Source organism: Hypanus sabinus, chromosome 7, assembly GCF_030144855.1.
Source record: "Hypanus sabinus isolate sHypSab1 chromosome 7, sHypSab1.hap1, whole genome shotgun sequence".
Lineage (NCBI taxonomy): Eukaryota > Metazoa > Chordata > Chondrichthyes > Myliobatiformes > Dasyatidae > Hypanus > Hypanus sabinus.
Window position 1 is genome coordinate 90,862,124 of NC_082712.1, and position 22,026 is coordinate 90,884,149.

The 22,026-nt window shown below is 48.5% G+C and overlaps 1 protein-coding gene across 5 annotated transcripts in view; it reads left to right on the forward strand.

Annotated features, from left to right (window-relative positions):
- LOC132396367 (uncharacterized) overlaps nucleotides 1–21,622 on the forward strand; it is a 32,272-nt gene extending 10,650 nt beyond the window's left edge. For 2 of the 5 annotated variants that reach the window (XM_059973885.1, XM_059973887.1), the window contains exons 2-5: nucleotides 6,382–6,527; nucleotides 14,593–14,958; nucleotides 16,072–16,298; nucleotides 18,621–21,622. In XM_059973885.1, the coding sequence (XP_059829868.1) occupies nucleotides 6,382–6,527; nucleotides 14,593–14,958; nucleotides 16,072–16,268 (709 nt within the window). In that variant the 3' untranslated portion in view covers nucleotides 16,269–16,298; nucleotides 18,621–21,622. Of the gene's footprint in view, nucleotides 1–5,846; nucleotides 6,528–14,592; nucleotides 14,959–15,997; nucleotides 16,299–18,620 lie in introns of those variants that run through there. The other 3 variants (XR_009512964.1, XM_059973884.1, XM_059973886.1) reach the window with 3 other exon arrangements.
- Nucleotides 21,623–22,026: the final 404 nt, after the last annotated feature.

The following is a 22,026-nucleotide window of genomic DNA, read 5'->3' on the forward strand; positions in this document are numbered from 1 at the left end:
GACCAGGACACAGCTGCCCAGGTCGCGGAGTTCGTACAGTCGCCCCCGGCAGACGGCAAGTACACGGAATTCAAAGCTCTGCTCCTCAGGACTTTCGGACTCTCACGGCGCGAGCGGGCTGCCCGTTTACTGCACCTGGATGGCTTGGGCGACAGACCTCCATCGGCTTTAATGAATGAGATGTTGTCTCTGGCCGAGGGACACACAGGCCTCATGTTTGAGCAGGCATTCCTGGAGCAGCTGCCCGAGGACATACGCCTGCTGCTGTCCGACGCGGATTTCAGTGACCCCCGGAAGGTGGCAGCCCGGGCGGACTTGCTGTGGAACGCCAAAAAGGTGAGCGGGGCGTCCATGGCACAGATCTCCCAGCCACGCTCCCGGCAGCAAACCAGTCCAGGCCCGGCCGCAGAGCCCACTAACCCCCGGCCCAATGACCACTGGTGCTTCTACCACCAGCGGTGGGGCGCAGAAGCCCGCCGTTGCCGCCCGCCCTGCAAGTTCCCGGGAAACGCCAGGGCCAGCCGCCGCTGATGGCTACGGCGGCTGGCCATCGGGATAGCCTCCTGTATGTGTGGGATAGCAGGTCGGGACGCCGCTTTTTGGTCGATACTGGGGCTGAGGTCAGCGTTTTACCTCCGACGGGTTACGACACCCGCAGCAGGGCACCGGGTCCCCCCCTGAGGGCCGTGAATGGCAGCACAGTAAGGACCTATGGCACCCGTCAGGTGCAGCTACAGTTCGGCCCCAGCCAGTTCACGTGGGACTTCACACTGGCCGCCGTAGCCCAACCGCTTCTGGGTGCGGATTTTTTGCGAGCTCACAGCCTGCTGGTTGACCTGCCCAGGAAGAGACTGGTACACGCCGAGACCTTTCAGACGTTCTCCCTGGGCGCGGCCCAGTTGCCAGCCCCTCACCTCGGCTCCATCACGCTGTCCGACAACAACTTCACCAGGGTCCTGGCGGAGTTCCCATCGGTTCTGGCACCGCAGTTCACAGCAGCCATGCCCAGGCACGGCGTACAGCACCACATCCCGACACAGGGACCACCCCTCCATGCCCGTGCTCGGCGGCTTCCCCCGGACAAGCTCCGACTGGCGAAGGAGGAGTTCCAGAGAATGGAGGAATTGGGGATCATCCGGCGGTCCGACAGCCCCTGGGCTTCCCCCCTGCACATGGTGCCCAAAGCGACGGGGGGCTGGAGACCGTGCGGCGACTACCGCAGGCTGAACGAGGCTACCACACCGGACCGCTACCCTGTGCCGCACATTCAGGACTTTGCGGCAAACCTGCACGGCGCCCGGATCTTCTCCAAAGTCGACCTTGTCCGAGGGTACCATCAAATCCCGATGCATCCTGACGACGTCCCCAAAACGGCTCTCATCACCCCGTTTGGCCTCTTCGAGTTCCTCCGCATGCCGTTCGGCCTGAAGAATGCCGCACAGACGTTCCAGCGGTTAATGGACGCGGTGGGACGGGACCTGGACTTCGCGTTCATCTATTTGGATGACATCCTCATAGCCAGCGGCAGTCGTCAGGAGCATCTGTCCCACCTCCGTCAACTCTGCGCCCGACTGAGTGAGTACGGTCTTACAATCAACCCTGCCAAATGCCAGTTCGGACTTGATACCATTGACTTCCTGGGCCACAGGATTACTAAAGACGGGGCAACCCCTCTGCCCGCTAAGGTAGATGCGGTCCGCCACTTCCCCCGACCCACCACGATCAAAGGCCTTCAGGAGTTCGTAGGTATGGTCAATTTCTACCGCCGCTTCCTCCCTTCAGCTGCCCGGATCATGCGCCCCCTGTTCGCCCTGATGTCGGGTCCGAGCAAGGACATTACCTGGGACGAGGAGTCCGCCGCCGCTTTCGTTCAAACGAAGGAAGCTTTGGCTGACGCCGCAATGCTAGTACATCCCAGAATGGACACCCCTACCGCCCTCACAGTGGACGCATCAAACACGGCAGTCGGTGGGGTGCTGGAGCAGCTCATCGCAGGTCGCTGGCAACCCCTGGCGTTTTTCAGCAAACACCTGCGGCCACCCGAGCTCAAGTACAGTGCTTTTGACCGGGAACTGTTGGCGCTCTACCTGGCAATCCGGCATTTCAGGTACTTCCTAGAAGGCCGGCCCTTCACCGCGTTCACGGACCACAAACCGCTTACCTTTGCGTTTACGAAAGCATCCGACCCCTGGTCATCCCGCCAGCAACGCCACCTGTCCTACATCTCTGAATACACAACGGATGTCCGGCACGTCTCGGGTAAGGACAATGTCGTGGCGGATGCGCTCTCTCGCCCTACCGTTCATGCCCTTTCCCAAGGGGTAGACTTTGAGGCACTGGCAGAGGCACAGCAGGTAGATGAGGAGATTCCGAGTTACAGGACTGCAGTCTCTGGTTTGCAGCTCCAGGACTTCCCCGTGGGCCCAGGTGAGAGGACCCTACTCTGTGACGTCGCCACCGGCCGGCCCCGTCCGGTCGTCCCCGCAGCCTGGCGGCGACGTGTTTTCGACTCCATTCATAACTTGGCGCATCCCTCCATCCGGACAACTGTCCGGATGGTTTCCAGCAGGTTCGTTTGGCACGGACTCCGCAAACAGGTCAGTGAATGGGCCAGAACGTGCATGCACTGCCAGACGGCCAAGGTGCAGCGGCACACCAAAGCCCCACCGCAGCAGTTCCATCCCGCCCACCGGCGTTTCGACCACATTCATGTGGATATCGTGGGCCCCCTGCCAGTGTCGCGCGGAGCGCGTTACCTCCTGACTATCGTGGACCGGTTCACAAGATGGCCAGAGGCGGTCCCGCTCACCGACACCACCTCCGAATCTTGCGCCCGAGCCCTGCTCGCCACCTGGATATCCCGCTTTGGTGTACCAGCCCACATTACCTCCGACAGAGGCGCCCAGTTCACCTCCAGCCTGTGGTCAGCTATGGCCAGCCTTTTCGGGACTCAGCTGCACCACACCACTGCCTACCACCCACAGTCGAACGGGCTAGTGGAGCGTTTCCACCGTCACCTGAAGTCGGCCCTCATGGCCCGCCTGCGAGGAGCCAACTGGGCGGACGAGCTTCCCTGGGTCCTACTCGGCATTCGCACAGCGCCCAAGGACGACCTGCACGCCTCGTCGGCCGAGTTGGTATACGGCGCGCCCCTGGCCGTCCCCGGGGAGTTCCTACCAGCCCCAAGGGGGCAAGAGGAAGCTCCCGCAGCAGTCCTGGGCAGACTTCGCGAGAAGCTCGGTAACCTGGCCCCCATACCCACTTCACAGCATGGGCGGCACCCGACCTGCGTACCCAAAGACCTACGGAACTGTAAGTTTGTGTTTGTACGAAGGGGCGGGCGTCGGCCGCCGCTGCAGCGGCCATACGAGGGGCCGTTTACGGTGCTCCGGAACAACGGGTCCACGTTCGTGCTGGACGTTGGGGGGAAGGAGGAGGTTTTCACGGTGGACCGCCTCAAGCCGGCCCATGTGGACCTGGCGCAACCGGCCGAGTTTCCCGCGCCTCGGCGCAGAGGCCGACCTCCCAAGCAGGTTCTGGCCCAGGCTGTGGACATTGGGGGGTGTATCGCCGGTTCTGGGGGGGGGTTATGTGGCGGCTCATTTCCTAGCGTATGCGAACCGACTCACAATTAGATAGCCTACGGGGGTTTGCGAGCACAGAGCTTTGGAGCCTCTTCGCCATGGGGGGCCGGTTGACAGAGGCTTAAAAGTGAGGCTGAAGTTTTCGAATAAAGTTTTTCCTTCGACTGCAGTTACCGACTCCGTGTCGTAATTTTAGCGCTGCTTGTAGCACACCGCTACAAGATGTCAACAAAATAGAGAGAGCACAGAAGAGATTTACTAAAATTTTACCTGGGTTTCAGCACCTAAGTTACAGGGAAAGGTTGAACAAGTTAGGTCTTTATTCTTTGGAGTGTAGAAGATTGAGGGAGGAATTGATAGAGGTATTTAAAATTATGAGAGGGATAGATAGAGTTGACATGGATAGGCTTTTTCCATTGAGAGTAGGGGAGATTCAAACAAGAGGACATGAGTTGAGAGTTAAGGGGCAAATGTTTAGGGGTAACACGAGGGTGAACTTCTTTACTCAGAGATTGGTAGCTGTGTGGAATGAGCTTCCAGTAGAAGTGGTAGAGGCAGGTTCAATATTGTAATTTAAAGTAAAATTGGACAGGTATATAGACGGGAAAGGAATGAAGGGTTATGGACTGAGTGTAGGTCGGTGGGACTAAGTGAGAGTAAGCGTTTGGCACGGGCTAGAAGGGCCGAGATGGCCTGTTTCCGTGCTGTAATTGTTATATGGTTAAGTCTCCTCTGCACCCTTTCTATGGATTCCACAACCTTCCTGTAGTGAGGCAACCAGAACTGAGCACAGGCTCCAAGTGGGGTCTGACCAGGTTCTTATATAGCTGCAACATTACCTCTCAGCTCTTAAATTCAATTCCGTGATTGATGAATACACCATACACCTTCTTAACCACACAGCCAACCTGTGCAGCTGCTTTGAGTGTCCTATGGACTCCTCTGGCCCCAAGGTTCCTCTGATCCTCCACACTGACAAGAGTGTTACCATTAATACTATATTCTGGGAAACCAAATGGATACGGGAAAAAAAAGAATCTCTTATATTAAGACATTTGATTGATTTATGGAATAAGGTAAATATGGATGATGAGATAAAGAAATCTTTATTAGCAAGAAGAACTTTAATTCAAAATAGGCTCATTCCTTTTACAATGGATAATAAACTTATACATAATTGGTTTCAAAAGGGGATTAAATACATAGGTGATTGTTTTGAAGGAGGTATATTGATGTCATTTGATCAATTAAAAAACAAAATAATATCAAATAACACCCTTTTCTGTTATTTTCAATTAAAGGCCTATTTACGAGATAAGCTGGGTCAAACAATGTTAATGCCAAAACCTAATGAAATAGAAATATTAATTCAAAAAGGAAAAATTTAAAAATTTACATCTTGTATGTACAATTTGATTCAAAAACAGACAATTAAATCAGGAATTCATAAATCAAGACAAAAATGGGAATCTGATTTGAATATTAAAATTGATGGAACAAACTGGTCAAGATTATGTTCCGATAGTATGATAAATACAATAAATGTCCAACTTAGATTAGTACAATATAATTTTTTACATCAATTATATATAACACCACAGAAAATAAATAAATTAAATTCAAATATGTCTGACCAATGTTTTCGATGTAATCAAGAAATTGATACTTTTTTACATTCTACTTGGTCTTGTTTTAAAATTCAACCATTTTGGATAAATCTAAGACTTTTATTGGAACAAATTACTGGAGTACAACTCCCACATAGTCCAATATTATTTTTATTAGGAGACATTGAAGGGACAATACCAAAACTTAAATTGAACAAGTATCAGAAAAAAATTATAAAAATTGCATTGGCAGTAGCCAAAAAAGTTATCACAGTTACTTGGAAATCTGATTTATATTTAACTATGGATCATTGGAATAATGAAATATATAGCTGTATTCCACTTGAAAGAATTACTTATAATCTAAGAAATGAATATGATATATTTTTGAAAATTTGGCACCCATATCTACAAAAGATAGGACTAAATATATAGATCCTTTGAAGATAAAATTACAAAGTAATTGGGAAAAATTAAAATTAAAATTATTTTGAACTCCATGAAGCATGTGGAGATCCTTCGATATCCAGGCAATCTTTCTCTCTTTTCTTTCTTTTTTCTCTCTCTTTAGATAAGGGTTTAAGGGGGGAGGGTTAAGGGGAGGGGGGAGGGTCAATATTAATTTTTTTCATTATTCTAATATTTCATTTTCTATGTAATTCTTTAAAATGTAATAAATTTTAAAAAATACTATATTCTGCCATCATATTTGACCTACCAAAATGAACCACTTCACACTTATCTGGGTTGAACTCCATCTGCCACTTCTCAGCCCAATTTTGCATCCTATCAATGTCCCACTGTAACCTCTGACAGCCTCTCCACACTACCCACAACACACCCAACCTTTGTGTCATCAGCAAACTTCCTAACCCAACCCCCCACTTCCTCATCCAGGTCATTTATAAAAATCACGAAGAGTAAGGGTCCCAGAACAGATCCTTGAGGCACTCCACTGGTCACCGGCCTCCATGTAGAATATGACCCGTCTACAACCACTCTTTGCCTTCTATGGGCAAGCCAGTTCTGGATCCACAAAGCAATGTCCCCTTGGATCCCATGCCTCCTTACTTTCTCAATAAGCCTTACATGGGGTACCTTATCAAATGCCTTGCTGAAATCCATATACACAACATCTCTTGCTCTTGCTTCATCAATGTGCAAGTCATTATTGTTGATTTCTATCTTAGGGGAATTTGGCTGAGCTGGGAATTTCCAATGAATGATAATATAAATAGAGGAGGCAGAACCTTCACAATCAGTGAGTACTACTCCAGCATGGAGATCTTGCGGCTGGTGACAGCTCTCCTGCTTGTCGTGGGGACCACCGGATCAGGTCAGTGTATCATTAGATTGGGGGAGGGGTGAAGTGGTGGGGAAAGTTGGCTAGACTCTTGCGCTTGGGTAGTCTGCGCCAATTCGTTGATCTGACATGGTTGGCTGATATCTGAGGCACAATGCTGTAAGAGAAGCTGACTTTCACATCTCCCCCCCCAACTCCCTCCCAATGGTCCAACAAGAACCAATATATGCAATTTGTGGTTGGTGCTTGGGTCTGGAAACTGGATCTAAGAATTTATTCAAGTATTCAGCAACACCGGCAATAAACCTGGCCTACAGTTGTGGCATCTTACTGTGCCCAAGCAGGCTGCCATGTTTCCTCCAGTGAGCATGTCCATGCATGCCAGGGGTTTGACTTTTTCTTACACTCAGCCCCTCCCCGTCTCAAAGGTGAACAAACCTTTGGGAGCAGTTGGATTAAACTCTTCAAAGTTCTGTGTGCTGAAAGCTCTTGCCTGATTGGTGGATTGTGTTGACCAATCTATTGGGATGGAGGGCATCATGGGAAAGAAATCATGAGAAAGCTTTGGGACAGAGTGCGTGCGTGTGTGTGGTTTGCACCTTCTCCCCATGATCACATGGGTTTCCTCCGGGTGCTCTGGTTTCCTCCCACAATCCAAGGACGTACTGCTTGGCAGGTTGACTGATCATTGTAAATTGTCCTGTGATTAGGCCGGGGTTCAGTCAGGGGGTTGCTGGGCACCCCGGCAGGACCAGTTCTGTGCTGTATCCCCAGAATTAAATAAATAAATATTTATTTACTATTGTGAAAGAAAAGCTTGTTTTCCCTGTGGAAATTGAGGCAACAAGCTCGACATCTGGGCAGACAGGGATTGTCCTTGCAGAAAAGTCCAGAGGGAGATCATTGGAATATCAGTGGGGGATACCTGCCACCAGCCGTCCCCTACCTTTCCCTAACTCCCCTGACCTGCAGTCCCACTCATTCTGTTGTGCTTCTGGCCATGGGGAACCCTCCAAAATTCCAATGGTCATCCAGGCCCATGGCATCAAATCTGCCGACCATCAAACAATAATCTTACTTCTATTTTTCCCTTATTCCCATGCACTCCCCCCAGATCTTACCCCCCCCCCCATCCACACACTAGGGAAGGCAATTAACCCTCCGAACCATCGTTGGGATATGGGAGGAAACCAGAGCACCCAAAAAAAGAGAGTGATACATACACAATTCTGGAGGAACTCAGTAGATCAGGTGGCATCTAGTTAATTCCTCCAGCGATTGGATTGGGTGGCAGGGTGGAGATAAGACTCTACCAAAGGAGGTGTAAGGTGTTCATTCCCTCCGCGAGCCTGCAGGAGGATACTGGTGGGGATGACGGTAGAACAGAGGTGCCTAGGGTCTCTGGGACTGGTTCACAAGGCTTAGTATAGATATGTCTTGCAGGAGAAGTAGGTCTCAAATGTCAGGGTAGGCAATCATGGCTGACAAGAGAAGTTAAGGACTCCATAAGTGCCAAGGGCATATAAGGTAGTAAAAGTGAGTGAGAATTTGGATGACTAGGAAGCTTTTAAAATCCAACAAAAGGCAACTAAAAGAGCTACAAGAAGGGAGACGATGAAATACAAGGGCAAACTAGCCAATAATATAAAGCAGGACACTAAGAGTTTTTTCAGTTATATAAAGTGTAAAAGGGAGGTGAAAGTTGATTTTGGACCACCGGAAAATGATGTTGGTGAGGTAGTAATGGGGGACAAAGAAATGGCAGATGAATTTAATGGGTATTTTGCATCAGTCTTCACTGTAGAAGACACTAGCAGCGTGCCAGAGGTCCATAAGTGTCCGGGAGCAGGAGTGAGCGCCATTGCTATTACAAAGGAAAAAAAGTGCTAGGCAAACTGTAAGGAGAAGCACTGTCAGGATAAAGGGCCTCGGCCCAAAACATTGACAGTGCTTCTCCTTTTAGATGCTGCCTGGCCTGCTGTGTTCCACCAGCATTTTGTGTACGTTGTTTGAATTTCCAGCATCTGCAGATTTCCTCATGTTTGCTTGGCAAACTCAAAGGTCTTAAGGTGGAAAAGTCACCTGAACCAGATGGACTACATCCCAGAGTCCTGAGAGAGGTTGCTGAAGAGATAACAGATGCAATGGTCATGATATTTCAAGAATCACTTGATACTGGCATGGTCCCCAAGCGCTGGTAGATTGCAAGTGTCACTTCTTTAAGAAGGGAGGAAGGTAAAAGAAAGGAAATTATAGGCCAGTTGGCCTCACCTCAGTGGTTAGGAAAGTTTTGGAATCCATTGTTAAGGATGAGATTTCAAGGTACTTGGAGACTAATGAGATAGCAAGTCAAAGTTAGCATGGTTTCTGTAAGGGGAAATCTTGCCTGACAAATCTGTTAGAGTTCTTCAAGGAAGTAACAAGCAGGGTGGACAAAGGAGAGGCAGAAGATGTCATTTACTTGTATATTCAGAAGGCATTTGATAAGGTGCCTCACATGAGGCTGTTTAACAAGATAACATCCTAGATACATGATAGATACTGGCATGGATAGAGGATTGGCTGACAGGCAGGAGGCAGAAAGTGGGAATAAAGGGGGCCTTTTCTGGTTGGCTGCCAGTGACTCGTGGTGTTCCTCAGGGGTCAGTATCGGGACTACTACTTTTCACATTGTTTGTCAATGATTTGGATAATGGAATTGATAGCTTTAGGCAAAGTTTGTAGATGATATGAATACAGGTGGAGGGTAGGGTTTGCTGAGGAAGCAATGCGATTGCAGCAGGACTTAGACAAATTGGAAGAATGGGCAAAAAAGAGGCAGATGGAATACAGTGTGGGGAAATATATGTTAATGCACTTTTGTAAAAGGAACAATAGTGCGAATTATTATGTAAATGGAAAGAAGGTTCAATCATCAGAGGTACAGAGGGACTTGGGAGTCCTCATGCAAGACTCCCAGAAGGTTAATTTACAAGTTGAGTTGACTTTTATAACGGAGGACTGGATGTGGATCTTGAAGTTGGTTAACTCTTCCTCGATTTGTGCTAGCCATTCATTGATTCAATTTAAAATTGTACATCATTACTATTTGACGAAGGAGAGATTGTCTAAAATCTTTCCTAATGTTGATAGTTATTGTGATAGATGTAAACCTGAGACAGCTACACTGACACACATGTTTTGGTCTTGTTCTATAGTGGAAGAGTTTCAGAAGTCAGTTTTTTCTACAATTTCTAAAGCACTTAAAATTAATTTACAACCTAACAAATTAACTGTGCTCTTTGGAATAATACTTCAAAATATCCGCGGTATTTCTTTGTCTGACCAACATGTTATTGCATTTGTTACATTGATAGCTGGGAGGGCCATTCTGTTGAAGTGGAAGGATACATCGGCTCCCACTCTGTCACAATGGCTCTCTCAAGTGATGCTGTGTCTTAGTTTGGGGAAAATTAGAAGTTGAACCTTTGAAGCTATGTTTGATTTTGAGAAAAGGTGGGGTTCATTTGCTCGTTACTATCATTTGAGTTAATTGGTTTCCTCCACGATCTAATTGTAAATTTTGATATAATTTTTTCTTGCTGGCGGTTTGATGTTTATCTTTAGAAGCTTTTTGTCTGACGCACGGCTCTGGGGTTGAACACCTAATGGGTTCTTTTTTTCCCTCACCTTTTTCTTGCTTTAGAAGGGGTTTTTTTCTTTTCTTCTCTTTTTTTGTATCACCATGTTTTTCAATCCTTAGTATTGTTGTTTTTTTCCTTGGAGACATTGTAAGTGTTACCTACTTCGATGTACTCTTCTTATTTTGGATAATAATAATAATAATAAAAAGATTTGAGTCTGTGGTAAAGAAGGCAAATGCAATGTTGGCATTTATTTCAAGGGGAATAGAATATAAAAACAAGGAAATAATGCTGAGGCTTTATAGTCAGGCCACACTTGGAGTATTGTCAACAGTTTTGGGCCTCCTATCTCAGAAAGGATGTGTTGTCATTGGAGAGAGTCCAGAGGAGGTTCACGAGGATGATTCTGGGAATGAAGGGGTTAACATATGAGGAGCATTTGGCAGCTTTGGGCCTGTACTCACTGGAATTTAGAAGAATACAGGGCCATCTCAATGAAACCTACCGACTGTTGAAAGGACTAAATAGTGCAGATGTGGAGAGGATGTTTCCTATGATGGGGGTATCCAGAACTAGAGGGCACAGTCTCAGAACTGAGGGGTGATCTTTTAGAACAGAAGTAAGGAGGATTTTTTTAGCCAGAGAGTAGTGAATCTGTGGAATGCTCTGCCACAGACTGCGGCGGAGGCTAAGTCCGTGGGTATATTTAAAGCGGAAGTTGTTCGTTTCCTGATTGATCAGGGCATCAAAGGATACGGTGAGAAGACAGCTGTATGGGGTTGAGTGGGATCAGGGATCAGTCATAATGGAATGGTGAAGCAGACTCGATGGGCTGAATGGTCTAATTCTGGTCTTATGATGTAAGGCAAAGGCAAACCACTCCTGTAGAACAATTTCCCAAGAACAATCTTGGTCTTGGAAAGACTATGATCACCCACATCACAGCGTATAATGGTGATTGATGAGAGTACCCATCGATGCTGCCTGACCTGCTGAGTTCCTCCAGCATTTTGTGTGTGTTGCTCTGGATTTCCAGCATCTGCAGACTTGCTCATGTCTGTTTTCCAGGGATGAAATGTCTATTACCAGAGGGCATGCATTGAAGGTGAGAGGGGGTAGTTCAAGGGGTATGTGAGGGGTAAGTTTTTTCACTTAGAGAGTGGCGAATGCCTGGTAGGGTGGTAGAGGCAAATACATTAGAGGCTTTTAAGAGAGGTTTGGATAAGCAGATGGAAGATGGAGGGATTGTGTAGGTAGGAGGGATTAGTGTTTGGGTGTTTCTAATGTGCTTTTTAGCTGGGTCAGCTAAAAACATTGTGGGCTGAATGGCCTGTTCCTGTGCTGTACTGTTCTACGTTTTACAAGAGGTCTATTCAAGTGTCTGTTCCATGTTGACAAATACAGTACTGTGGAAAAAACCTAGGCACCCTAGCTACATATATGTGCATGTGACAAGTAAAAGTATTTATCTTTACTCTAAGGGTGTAGAATGATGGGACTAGACAGATTAATAGTTCTGCAAGGATAGATGGGCTGATGGGCAGATTTCTATGCTATCTTGTGACTCTATGCCACAATGCATCCCTAAAAATCGGCAAAGGTCAACAGGGACTAGCTGAATTTCTTTTAGCATCGAGAAAGCCCGCAGATGCTGGAAATCCAGAGCAAAATGCGGGAGGATTTACAACAGGTCAGGCAGCATTTGTGGAAATGAATAAACAGCTTCGGTCCAAGACGCTCCTTCAGCACTGAAAAGGAAGGGGGAGTTTCTGAGCCTTCTGAGGAAGTAGAGGCGCAGATTTACCTCCAAGCAATGGCAGAACTCATTACAGACAGAAGATTTCTTTCACGGATTGGGATCAGTTTATCAAGTGGAAATTCACGGGTTACCATGTTTAAACACAGCGTGAATTCAAGTCCTGCAGATCTCTGCCCCACTTTGTCACAGGAGGTGACCCCTAGGCTGTGTGTGTGTATGTCAAAGGATCCTGCATGTCAGAGCTCGGATCTGCAAGGCCTCACCGCAGAGCTAGCAAGCGTCCGTGATATCATACGCTCTGCCCACATTCTGGTCTGATAACTCCCCCCACCCCGTGTCGGCTTGGGTTTGTGGTCATCACTTCCTGAGGGCGTTGGGTTGCAGGGCAGAGAGGGGGGGGGGGCGGACTCTAATCAAAACGGCAGGCGGATAAGATAGAAGGGGAACCGAAAGAGATTTCATTTGCAGGGAAACAAAATGACTGGGGCTTTCCGAAAGAGAAGGAAATCTCGCAGACTTTGTTTCTATTTTAAATCATGTTTAACAACTGCGTCCCCCTCGAAGGCCCAGGTTCAATAATCTGACAGCACCTGAGCCAAATGGAAATCCCCGAGGAAATTAGGGTTTTGTTCCTATGATTAATTGAAAACTGACTCAATTTTGGGAAATTCTCACCACCTGGATATATTACCTGGATTTATCGCGACTTTCTTTTTTTGGTGTTTAAAACACATTTACTGAGAAGCAAAAAAAGTCATTGAGAGATAAATAAAACAGAAACCGTCAAATCCGTGGTAAACACCCATCTCATGTTATTTTCTCCATATCCCCATTAACCCCCCACCTCCAGATTCTACCCTTTACCCACACATAACGAGGGGAGGGTGATTTGCAGCAGCTGATTAACCCCTTCCGATCATCCACACAGTTGTGGTGAGGGAACTGGATTACCAGGAAAAATGAACTAATCTAACAATCTATCCATCTCCCCCCCCCGTACCCCACACTCACTACCCTTTTCTGCCCCTCCCTTCCCCTACCCCCTCCTCTCCCTATCCCTCTCTGTACCCATCCACTCTCCATAGCTGCTTTCCCTCTCCCCCCCATGTCTGAGGTGGGGATGGAATTCAGCTCTCTGTAGCTGTAAGTCGGTCACTCTACTGCCCCTCCCTTCCCCTACCCCCTCCTCTCCCCCCCATCCACTCTCCCCCCCGGAGGTGGGGATGGAATTCAGCTCTCTGTAGCTGTAAGTCGGTCATTCTACTGCCCCTCCCTTCCCCTACCCCCTCCTCTCCCCCCATGTCTGAGGTGGGGATGGAATTCAGCTCTCTGTAGCTGTAAGTCGGTCACTCTACTGCCCCTCCCTTCCCCTACCCCCTCCTCTCCCCCCATCCACTCTCCCCCCGGAGGTGGGGATGGAATTCAGCTCTCTGTAGCTGTAAGTCGGTCACTCTACTGCCCCTCCCTTCCCCTACCCCCTCCTCTCCCCCCATGTCTGAGGTGGGGATGGAATTCAGCTCTCTGTAGCTGTAAGTCGGTCACTCTACTGCCCCTCCCTTCCCCTACCCCCTCCTCTCCCCCCGTGTCTGAGGTGGGGATGGAATTCAGCTCTCTGTAGCTGTAAGTCGGTCACTCTACTGCCCCTCCCTTCCCCTACCCCCTCCTCTCCCCCCGTGTCTGAGGTGGGGATGGAATTCAGCTCTCTGTAGCTGTAAGTCGGTCACTCTACTGCCCCTCCTCTGTTAATGTGGAGCTTGCAGCTCCGCCTTGTGTTAGCCCACTAATACAGTAGACACCACATGCCTGTGACTGAGGGGGCACCCCACAACCTCTGCACCTTCCCAAGGGCCCATTGGCTGACCTGGCTCGCAAGTGGACCGAGGGGGAGCTCCAGCCGCGGAGGAGCGAAGGGATGGTCAACATTTTGTGTCAGACCGCTGTTCTGGAGTAGGCTGAGAGAAGCAGTGGGGTAGTGTGTGTGGCCGGCAGAAGGAGCTGAGAGGAAGTAGTAAGGCAGGAGATGATAAACACGAGAGAATGCAGACGCTGGAAATCCAGAGTAACGCACAAAAATGTTGGAAGAACTCAGCAGGTCAGGCAGCAGCTATGGAGGGGAATAAACAGTCGATGTTTTGGGTTGGGTCTCTTCATCAAAACTGGAAAGGAAGGGGGCAGAAACTGGAATAAAAGGTGGAGGAACTGGCAGGTGATAGGTGAGACCAGGTGAGGGGGAGGGGTGGCTGAAGAAAGAAGTAAGATAGGTGGAAAGGGAGAGGTCTGAAGAAGAAGAAATCTGATAGGAGAGGAGAGTGGAGGGGGGAAGTGGGAAGGAAAGGAAGGAGGTAGGCAGGCGAGAAGAGAGGAGTGCAGAATGGGGAACGGAAAAGGAGAGAAGGGAGAGGAGTCGAGAAATTACCAGTAATTGAAGAAGTCGATGTTCATGCCGTCAGATTGGAGGGGAAGGGTGAATGAGAGACAGAGACAAAAGGGTGATGTGGAGGATGGAGCAAAAAGGGATTCGATGGGCCAAAGAGCCAGGCACTGGCCTTGAACATGAGCGGAAGAGAAATGGAGGGAGGGAAAGGTCAGATTGACCTTGGGGGAGGTTCAAAGGTCGGCATGATGTCATTGGCCAAAGGGCCTGTGCTGTGCTGTAACGTTCTATGTCCCTTCTCGCAAAAGCGTCTCTCACACCAGGTCCGTCTCCTTCCCGCAGAACATCTCAGCTGTCAGCACAACAGAATCGAGCTCGAGGGCTTCTCACACCAGGGTGTGGAGCTCCTTTGCCTCTTCTCCTGGAAGGGCCACGAGCCTCTGGAGCACATGGTGGTTTGGAAGGTGGCGCTGAACCACTCGAAGAATATCCTCTTGGTACACGGTCAGGAGAACCGAGCGGTGGAGCAGGACACTACGTTCAGGGGCAGGACTGAACTGCAGGCAGCTTGGTTCTCCAAAAGAAACGCCACCTTAAGACTCCATGGACTGAGCCCGGAGGAGGAGGGAACATACACTTGTCACATCACCACGATGAATCCTTTCAACATGGAGATATGCGCGGAGGTGGCCTTGACTGTACAGCCAGGTGAGCAGGGCTGATCCCCAGTGGAGATCCAGGAAATTCAGCAGGTGCTGGAAATCCAGAGCACCGCACACGCGCGCGTGCGCGCGCACACACACACACACACACACACACTCACACACACACACACACACACACACACACACACACTCACACACACACACACACACAGACAAATGTTGGAGAATCTCAGCCGCTCATCATCACGCAGCATTTATGGAGGGGTATGATAGTCAACATTTTGAGCTGAGTCCCTTATTCAGGACCAGAAAGGAAGGGGGCAGCAGAAAGCAGAATGAGAAGATGAGGGTAGAGGAGGAGTCAAATCTGCTTCTCCTCATTCTGCCTTCCATGTTCGAGGCCAGTCCATGGCCATTTGTCTCTCGAGCCCCTGCTAGCTCCATCCTCCACATCATCTTGCCTCTGTCTCTCCCCCTTCCCCCCCCCCAACCTGATGGCATGAACATCATCTTCTTGCCTCTGTCTCTCCCCCTTCCCCCCCCCCAACCTGATGGCATGACCATCATCTTCTCCAACTTCTCTGCCCCTCTGCATTCTCTTCTTTTCCATTCCCCGTTTTGGCTCCCATCTCCTACTCTCCTGCCTGTCACCTTCCTCTTCCCGCTCCCCCGTGCTCCAGCCTCCTCTCCTGTCTGACTCGTTGTTCTTAGTCCTTTACCGTGTCCACCTATCCTCTCTCAGCTTCCCATTTCATCCTTCTTCCCCCATCCACCCACCTTCGGCCTCACCAATCCCTTCCATGGATGCAGCCTGACCTGCTGAGATCCTCCAGCGTTTTGTGTGCGTTGATCAATCTAACCCTCCCTCCTACATATCCCTCCCTTCTCCTATCATCCGTGAGCCTATCTAGGACTCTCTTAAATGTTCCTAATGTAGCTGCCTCTACCACCACCCTTACAGTGAGTCTCCCCACCCACCGCTCTCTGGGTAACAATAAAGCTTTCTCTGATGCCCTCTCTATACTTCCCTCCAATCATCTTAAAATGATGCAATTATTTGATATCTGCGTTGCCTCAACAAGCGACACAGCCCTCGCAGTCCGAACACCTCCCTCAGCCTTTGTACGAAGTTGATGGGAATTCTCCACAATGGCAGGACCAGAACCAGACAGCAGGAGTGATGAGAATGAGGACGGCTCCAGTCTGACAGTCGGGAATTCAAATCGAACGGAAAACTGGGAGGAGGAACTAATGTTGCGGCCCAGACACAGCAGCGGAATCAGGAACGGACCCCATCTCCTCCTCATCGTTTGCATACCAGCCTCCCTGCTCCGATTTGTCCACAGCCTCTGAACCTTCTCCGACTGGTCCTGTGAGCAGACGGTAATATATTCCGACTCTCCGCCAATCCCTCACCGACCCTCCCCCAGTGCAGCACTCCCTCGTTGTCACCCCTCCTGTGTATAGCAAGCCTCTCTACCGCCCTGGCAGAACTGTGTTCCCTCCTCACAATACAGTGCTCCTTGCTCAACGTGGCAATCCCTTCCCTCCACCCCTCCCATAGCACCAATTTTCATACCCCTGCCTCTGAGAGATAGGAGAGTGTGAGAGGCAGGCTCACCCACTGAAATGAGCGTCACACAGAAACAGGACCTTCAGCCCATCTGGTCCATGCTGGACCATTTTCCTGCCTAGGCCCATCGACCATGTCCCTCTGTAACTCTCCCATCCATGTACCGATCCAGATCGAACCCGCATCCATCTTTCCCGCTTGCAGCTCATTCCACACTCACACCACCCTCTTGAGTGAAGTTCCCCTTAACCATTACACCTTTCACCCTTAAACCCACGACCTCTAGTTCCAGTTTCACTCAACCTCGGTGAAAAAAGCTTGTTCGCATTTACCCTACCTTTACCCTTCGTAATTTTGTATGCCTCTATTAAATCTTCTCTCATGCACTCAGGAATGAAGTCCTAACGTCTCTCTATAACTCAGGTCCTGAAGTCCTGGCAACATGCTTGTAAATTTTCTCTGTATCTTTAATCTTATTGACACTTTCCCTGTCGGAAGGTGACCAGAACTACACACAATACTCCGAGTTAGGTCTCACCAATATCTCGTACAATTCCAAAATTATATCCCATCTCCTGTACTCAATGCTTTGATTTATGAAGGCCAATGTGCCGAAAGCTCTCTTTATGACCCTCTCTAATTGTGACATCACTTTCAAGGGATTACGGACCTGTATTCCCAGCTCCCTCTGTTCATCCAGATTGTTGACAACAGACCCAGCATCGAGCCCTGAGGCACTTCGATGCCAAGCGACTGAATCTTCGTCCCACACAATGCTCTTCACGCTAAAGAAGCTCGCTCTGTCCCTGTTGACCCCCACCGATTTCTATCGATGCCTCACACAAAGCATCTTATTCAGATGCATCATGCTCTGCCCGTGGCCGAAAGAAACTGCAGAGAGTTGTGGCCACAGCTCGGCACATCACGTAAACCAGCTCCCTCTCCATGGACTCTGTCTACATTTCCCACCGCCTCAGAAAAGCAGCCAGCACAATCAAAGATATTTTGGAATACCTGGATATTCCCGTTTCCCCCTCTTCCATCAGGCAGAAGGTACGAAAACCTGAAAGCACGTACCACCGGGCTCAAGGGCATCTCACTTTTATAAACTGTTAAATAGTTCCCTAGTACCATAACTTTGACTCCTGACTTTACAACCTGCCTTGTTATTGTGCAAAATATTTGTGTGTATGGTGGTGTTGAAGCATTCTTGTTCGTTTAAATAATTAATTACAGGTTACAGGTAATAAAAAATGCACAGGCTCGTGGTGTGTGGGGTCCGCACGGGACTCCGAGGTGAGTGGTCCTGGGTTCGAATCCGGCCTGTTCCTCACACACCTTCCATCTGTGCTGGATCGGGTGTTGAGCCAGCAACCTGGCCTCACACACAAAAGAAATAGACGAAAAAATGCTAAAGAAACGGCAAGATTGCCGCCCGAGGAGTGGAGCGGAACAACGAACGTGAAAACATGTCAATCGCATACATTATGACACTTCCATGTAATACATGCACTAGAAGCAACCCCGGAGTGAGACTCACATTTCGGACTCCCATGCCTCCCTCTGAACTACTTTAATGGTCTGGAGTTACAAAGCATAATATTAACGACGAGGGTGTTTAAAATGAATGTACCATAGTTCAAGCAAAGTCTTCAAGTTTAAAAAAAAACAGCGCAGCCAGGAACGGTTGAGTTTAAAAATAAGACAGAATTAATGGGTTCATAAAGAGTAAGGAAGACAAGGGAGTCCAAACTGCGAGTCTAACTACGGGTTTTCTCTAACCGAGGCATGCACATATCACGTGGTAGTGTGATGACGTATGCAATTAATATATTTTTACTTATAACCAGTAACTAATTATTTAAACAAACAAGAATGCTTAATCGACAACATATTTACAAGGTTACTCAAATTACTGAAATATTAAACACACAAGTTCTGATTTTGCATGTGATTGTTCACCTGCTCCGCACTTTCTCTGTTCCCATTGTTCTAACTCAATGCATTGTGATCTGCATGAACGGTATGTGAAACAAGCTTTTCACTGAATCTCGGTACATTCGACCATAATAAACAAATACCAATTTCAATTTCTTTCAAGCTCTTATACAACTATTCTATTTTTTTCCCAGGTTTAGCTGAGGGAAGTCGACTGGACTACAAGACCCGGCGCTGAGGTCAGTGGGCGACTGAGAGGGCAGTGTGCCCACAGGGAAGCCCTCGGAAACATGCCACACGAAGGCGTCCCAGATTGCCATGTGCCTCACCGGCGGCGTGTACCGAGTCCGAGGTGTTCCTGAGCATCGGGGTCGGTGAATCGTGGACCCGAACTCTAACTTCCCATTTGGGAAGTTACTGGCTCGAGGACTCGCTCTTCCTCCCTCCCCAAGTTAACCCCAGGCTGGGGGACGGTGGTGGGACGTGAACCTAGAGCGTCAACCGGGGCACAGGGGGGCAGAAGCCAGAATGAGATCAGTGACCTTCAGGATGTCAGGACAGGTCCCTTGGAAGGGCTAAGGCAGGGGTCGGCAACGTTTACCACTGAAAGAGCCAATATGGACCCATTTCCCACAGAAAAGAAAACACTGGGAGCCACAAAACCCGTTTGACATTTAAAATGAAATAACACTGCATACAACAGTTTTTGCCTTTATGCTATGTATAAACAAACTATAATGTGTTGCATTTATGGAATTGATGAACTCCTGCAGAGAAAACGAAATTACATTTCTGCATGCAACAAAAACATTTTGAACTCTGAAAAAAAGACGTTGGGTTGAAGGTTACTCCATAGGTAGCCTACCTTGGATCGAAGAATTGAAAGAAAGTGCACACTGGCGGGTGTCAGGCATTGGCAGTGGTGATGTATATTAATAGCGATAAAAAAACACGTTGTAGCGGTGTAGCGCTACACGCAGCGCTAAAATAAAGACACTGCAGTCAAAGGTAACTTTATTCGAACTAAACAGCCTTGCTTTAAAGCCTCCCTCAACCCGTCCCCGTGGGCGCGGATGCTCCAAAGGACACGTACTCACAAACCCCCGTAGGCTATCTCCCTTAGCCGGAACGGTGGCTAATTGTGAGCCGGTTCGGATGTGCCAGGAAATGGAGTCTCCACAAAGTTTTTAGATTGTACAAGATCACCATAATCTTCAAATTTCGAATTACATTTCAAAAGCTAACAAACCACGGGGAGCCGCATCACAGAGATGAAAGAGTCGCATGCGGCTCCGGAGCCGCAGGTTGCCAGCCTCTGAGCTAAGGTAATCAGCAACCCATTTGCTGTTCATGCCGAACGAGACCTGGATGAGATCAGGCTGAAGCACCTTCTTGACCCTGTGCAGATCTTTCAGTGGGGTCGCTGCCGAGGGGAGGGGTTGGCTTCCAGGATTTAGACCCAGGGACAATGAGAGGAGGCGGTACAGCCAGATTCAGGCTCAGTTATTACCCTTCAGCCATCAGGCTCCCGGAATCAGTGAGGATAACTTCACTCAACACTACACACGACTGATTCTACAACACTATCAAGGACTCTTCACAGCTCGAGTTTTCTGTATTTTCATTTGCAGTTTGTCTATTGATTGTTGGTTGTTAGTCTATATACTTTGTATAAATTTGTACAGTATTTATTTATTTGTGTAAATACCTACAAGAAAATGAATCTCAAAGTAGTCGATTATTCTGCAAAAATCTTGACACATTTCTATAAAGCCGGAGAGCCTAAGCATTTTGCATGATACTGTAGTAATGTATTGCACTGTACCTCTACTGGGAAAAAAAGACAAATTTCAAAAAATATGTGAGTGATGATAAACCCGGATTCTGATCTGGGCCTCTGTTGTGGACTGGGAGTGGGAAGGGGGCAGGGAGAGAGGAATCATGGTTGGGAAAGGGGGAAGGGGGGGGAATGGGAAGCACCAGAGAGATATTCAGTAACGATCAATAAACCAAAATTTAAATTCAAATGCCCGGTGTCTCAGGGCTGGGTGTGTCTGCACCCCCCCCCCCCCACACCGGCCCTGGCACTCCTACTCTGCCAGCTGTCTCCCAGTCCCTCCAACGGCACTCCACCATCACCATTCCCAACATCCTCTGCTCCCGCAAACTCGTTCTCCGCTCCACATTGACAAATTAGATTAGATTAGATTCAACTTTATTGTCATTGTACCGAGTACAGATACAAAGCCAATGAAATACATCTAATCAGAAATGCAAAGAATAGTGTTATTTACAAAATAACTACGAATATCCGCAAAGGTAACAGCATTATGAAGGACCCCACGTACCCCTCATACAATCTCTTCTCCCTCCTGCCGTCTCGGAAAAGGCTCCGAAGCATTCGGGCTCTCACGGCCAGACTATGTAACAGTTTCTTCCCCCAAGCTATCAGACTCCTCAATACCCGAAGCCTGGACTGACACCTTGTCCTATTGTCCTGTTTATTATTTATTGTAATGCCTGCACTGATTTTGTGCACTTTATGCAGTCCAGTGTAGGTCTGTAGTCTAGTGTAACTTTCTCTGTGTTGTTTTTTTATGTAGTTCACTCTAGTTTTCATACTGTGTCATGTAACGCCATGGTCCTGAAAAAAGTTGTCTCGTTTTTACTATGTGCTGACCCAGCAGTTATGGTCGAAATGACAATAAAAGTGACGACTTGAATAAAAAGGAAGTGCTACAGCACACAAATATAAACATACTGAGACAGTACAATATGGGTGCAATACTGCTTGACGCTGTGATGTGAGGTTCAGCAGGGTCACAGCCTCAGGGAAGAAGCTCTTCCTGAGCCTGGTGGTGTGGGAGCGGAGGCTCCTGTAGCGCCTACCGGATGGGAGGAGAGTGAAAAGTCCATGGTTAGGGTGAGCTGTATCCTTGATAATGCCTTCGCCCTGCCCAGGCAGTGTTTATGATAGATGTTCTCAATGGTGGGCAATTGGGTGCCAATAATCCGCTGGGCAGTTTTCACCACACGCTGGAGTGCTTTGCGGTCCGATACAGGACAATTCCCATACCACACTGAGATGCACTTGGTGAGTATGCTGTCAATGGTACAGCGGTAAAAGTCCGTCAGTATCCTGGGACGGACGTGAGCTCTGGCATACTCGTTGTACATGTGTGTGCCTGAGAGATTTGCACAGTACTGTATATCATAAATGCACACTTTGTCTTTGAGAAGGGCAAACAGAAATGGGGAGTGTCTTGATGTTCACCCAGTACCCTTGTCGTTCCTGATGGGAGAAGTGGGGGTTTGAGAGGGTTGGTCAGAGTTAGCCTGGGCGAGTAATTGCGGTGCAATATGTAGATGGTGCACATTGGCCATTGTGTTGGAGGGAGGGAGTGTATAGCAGGGCAAGGAGATGGATGGGCAGCAAGTCAGCTGGTTTGCCTATGATTTCCTCAAACTCTTTAGCTGACGCTGGTCCCAATCAGCTTACCTGGAGAGCATCTCCATCTCCATTGGCTGAAGGAGAGTGGGATGGTCTATGGCTTGCATCCAATGGGAAAGGTGGACAAGAAGCAGCCAATCAGATGCAAG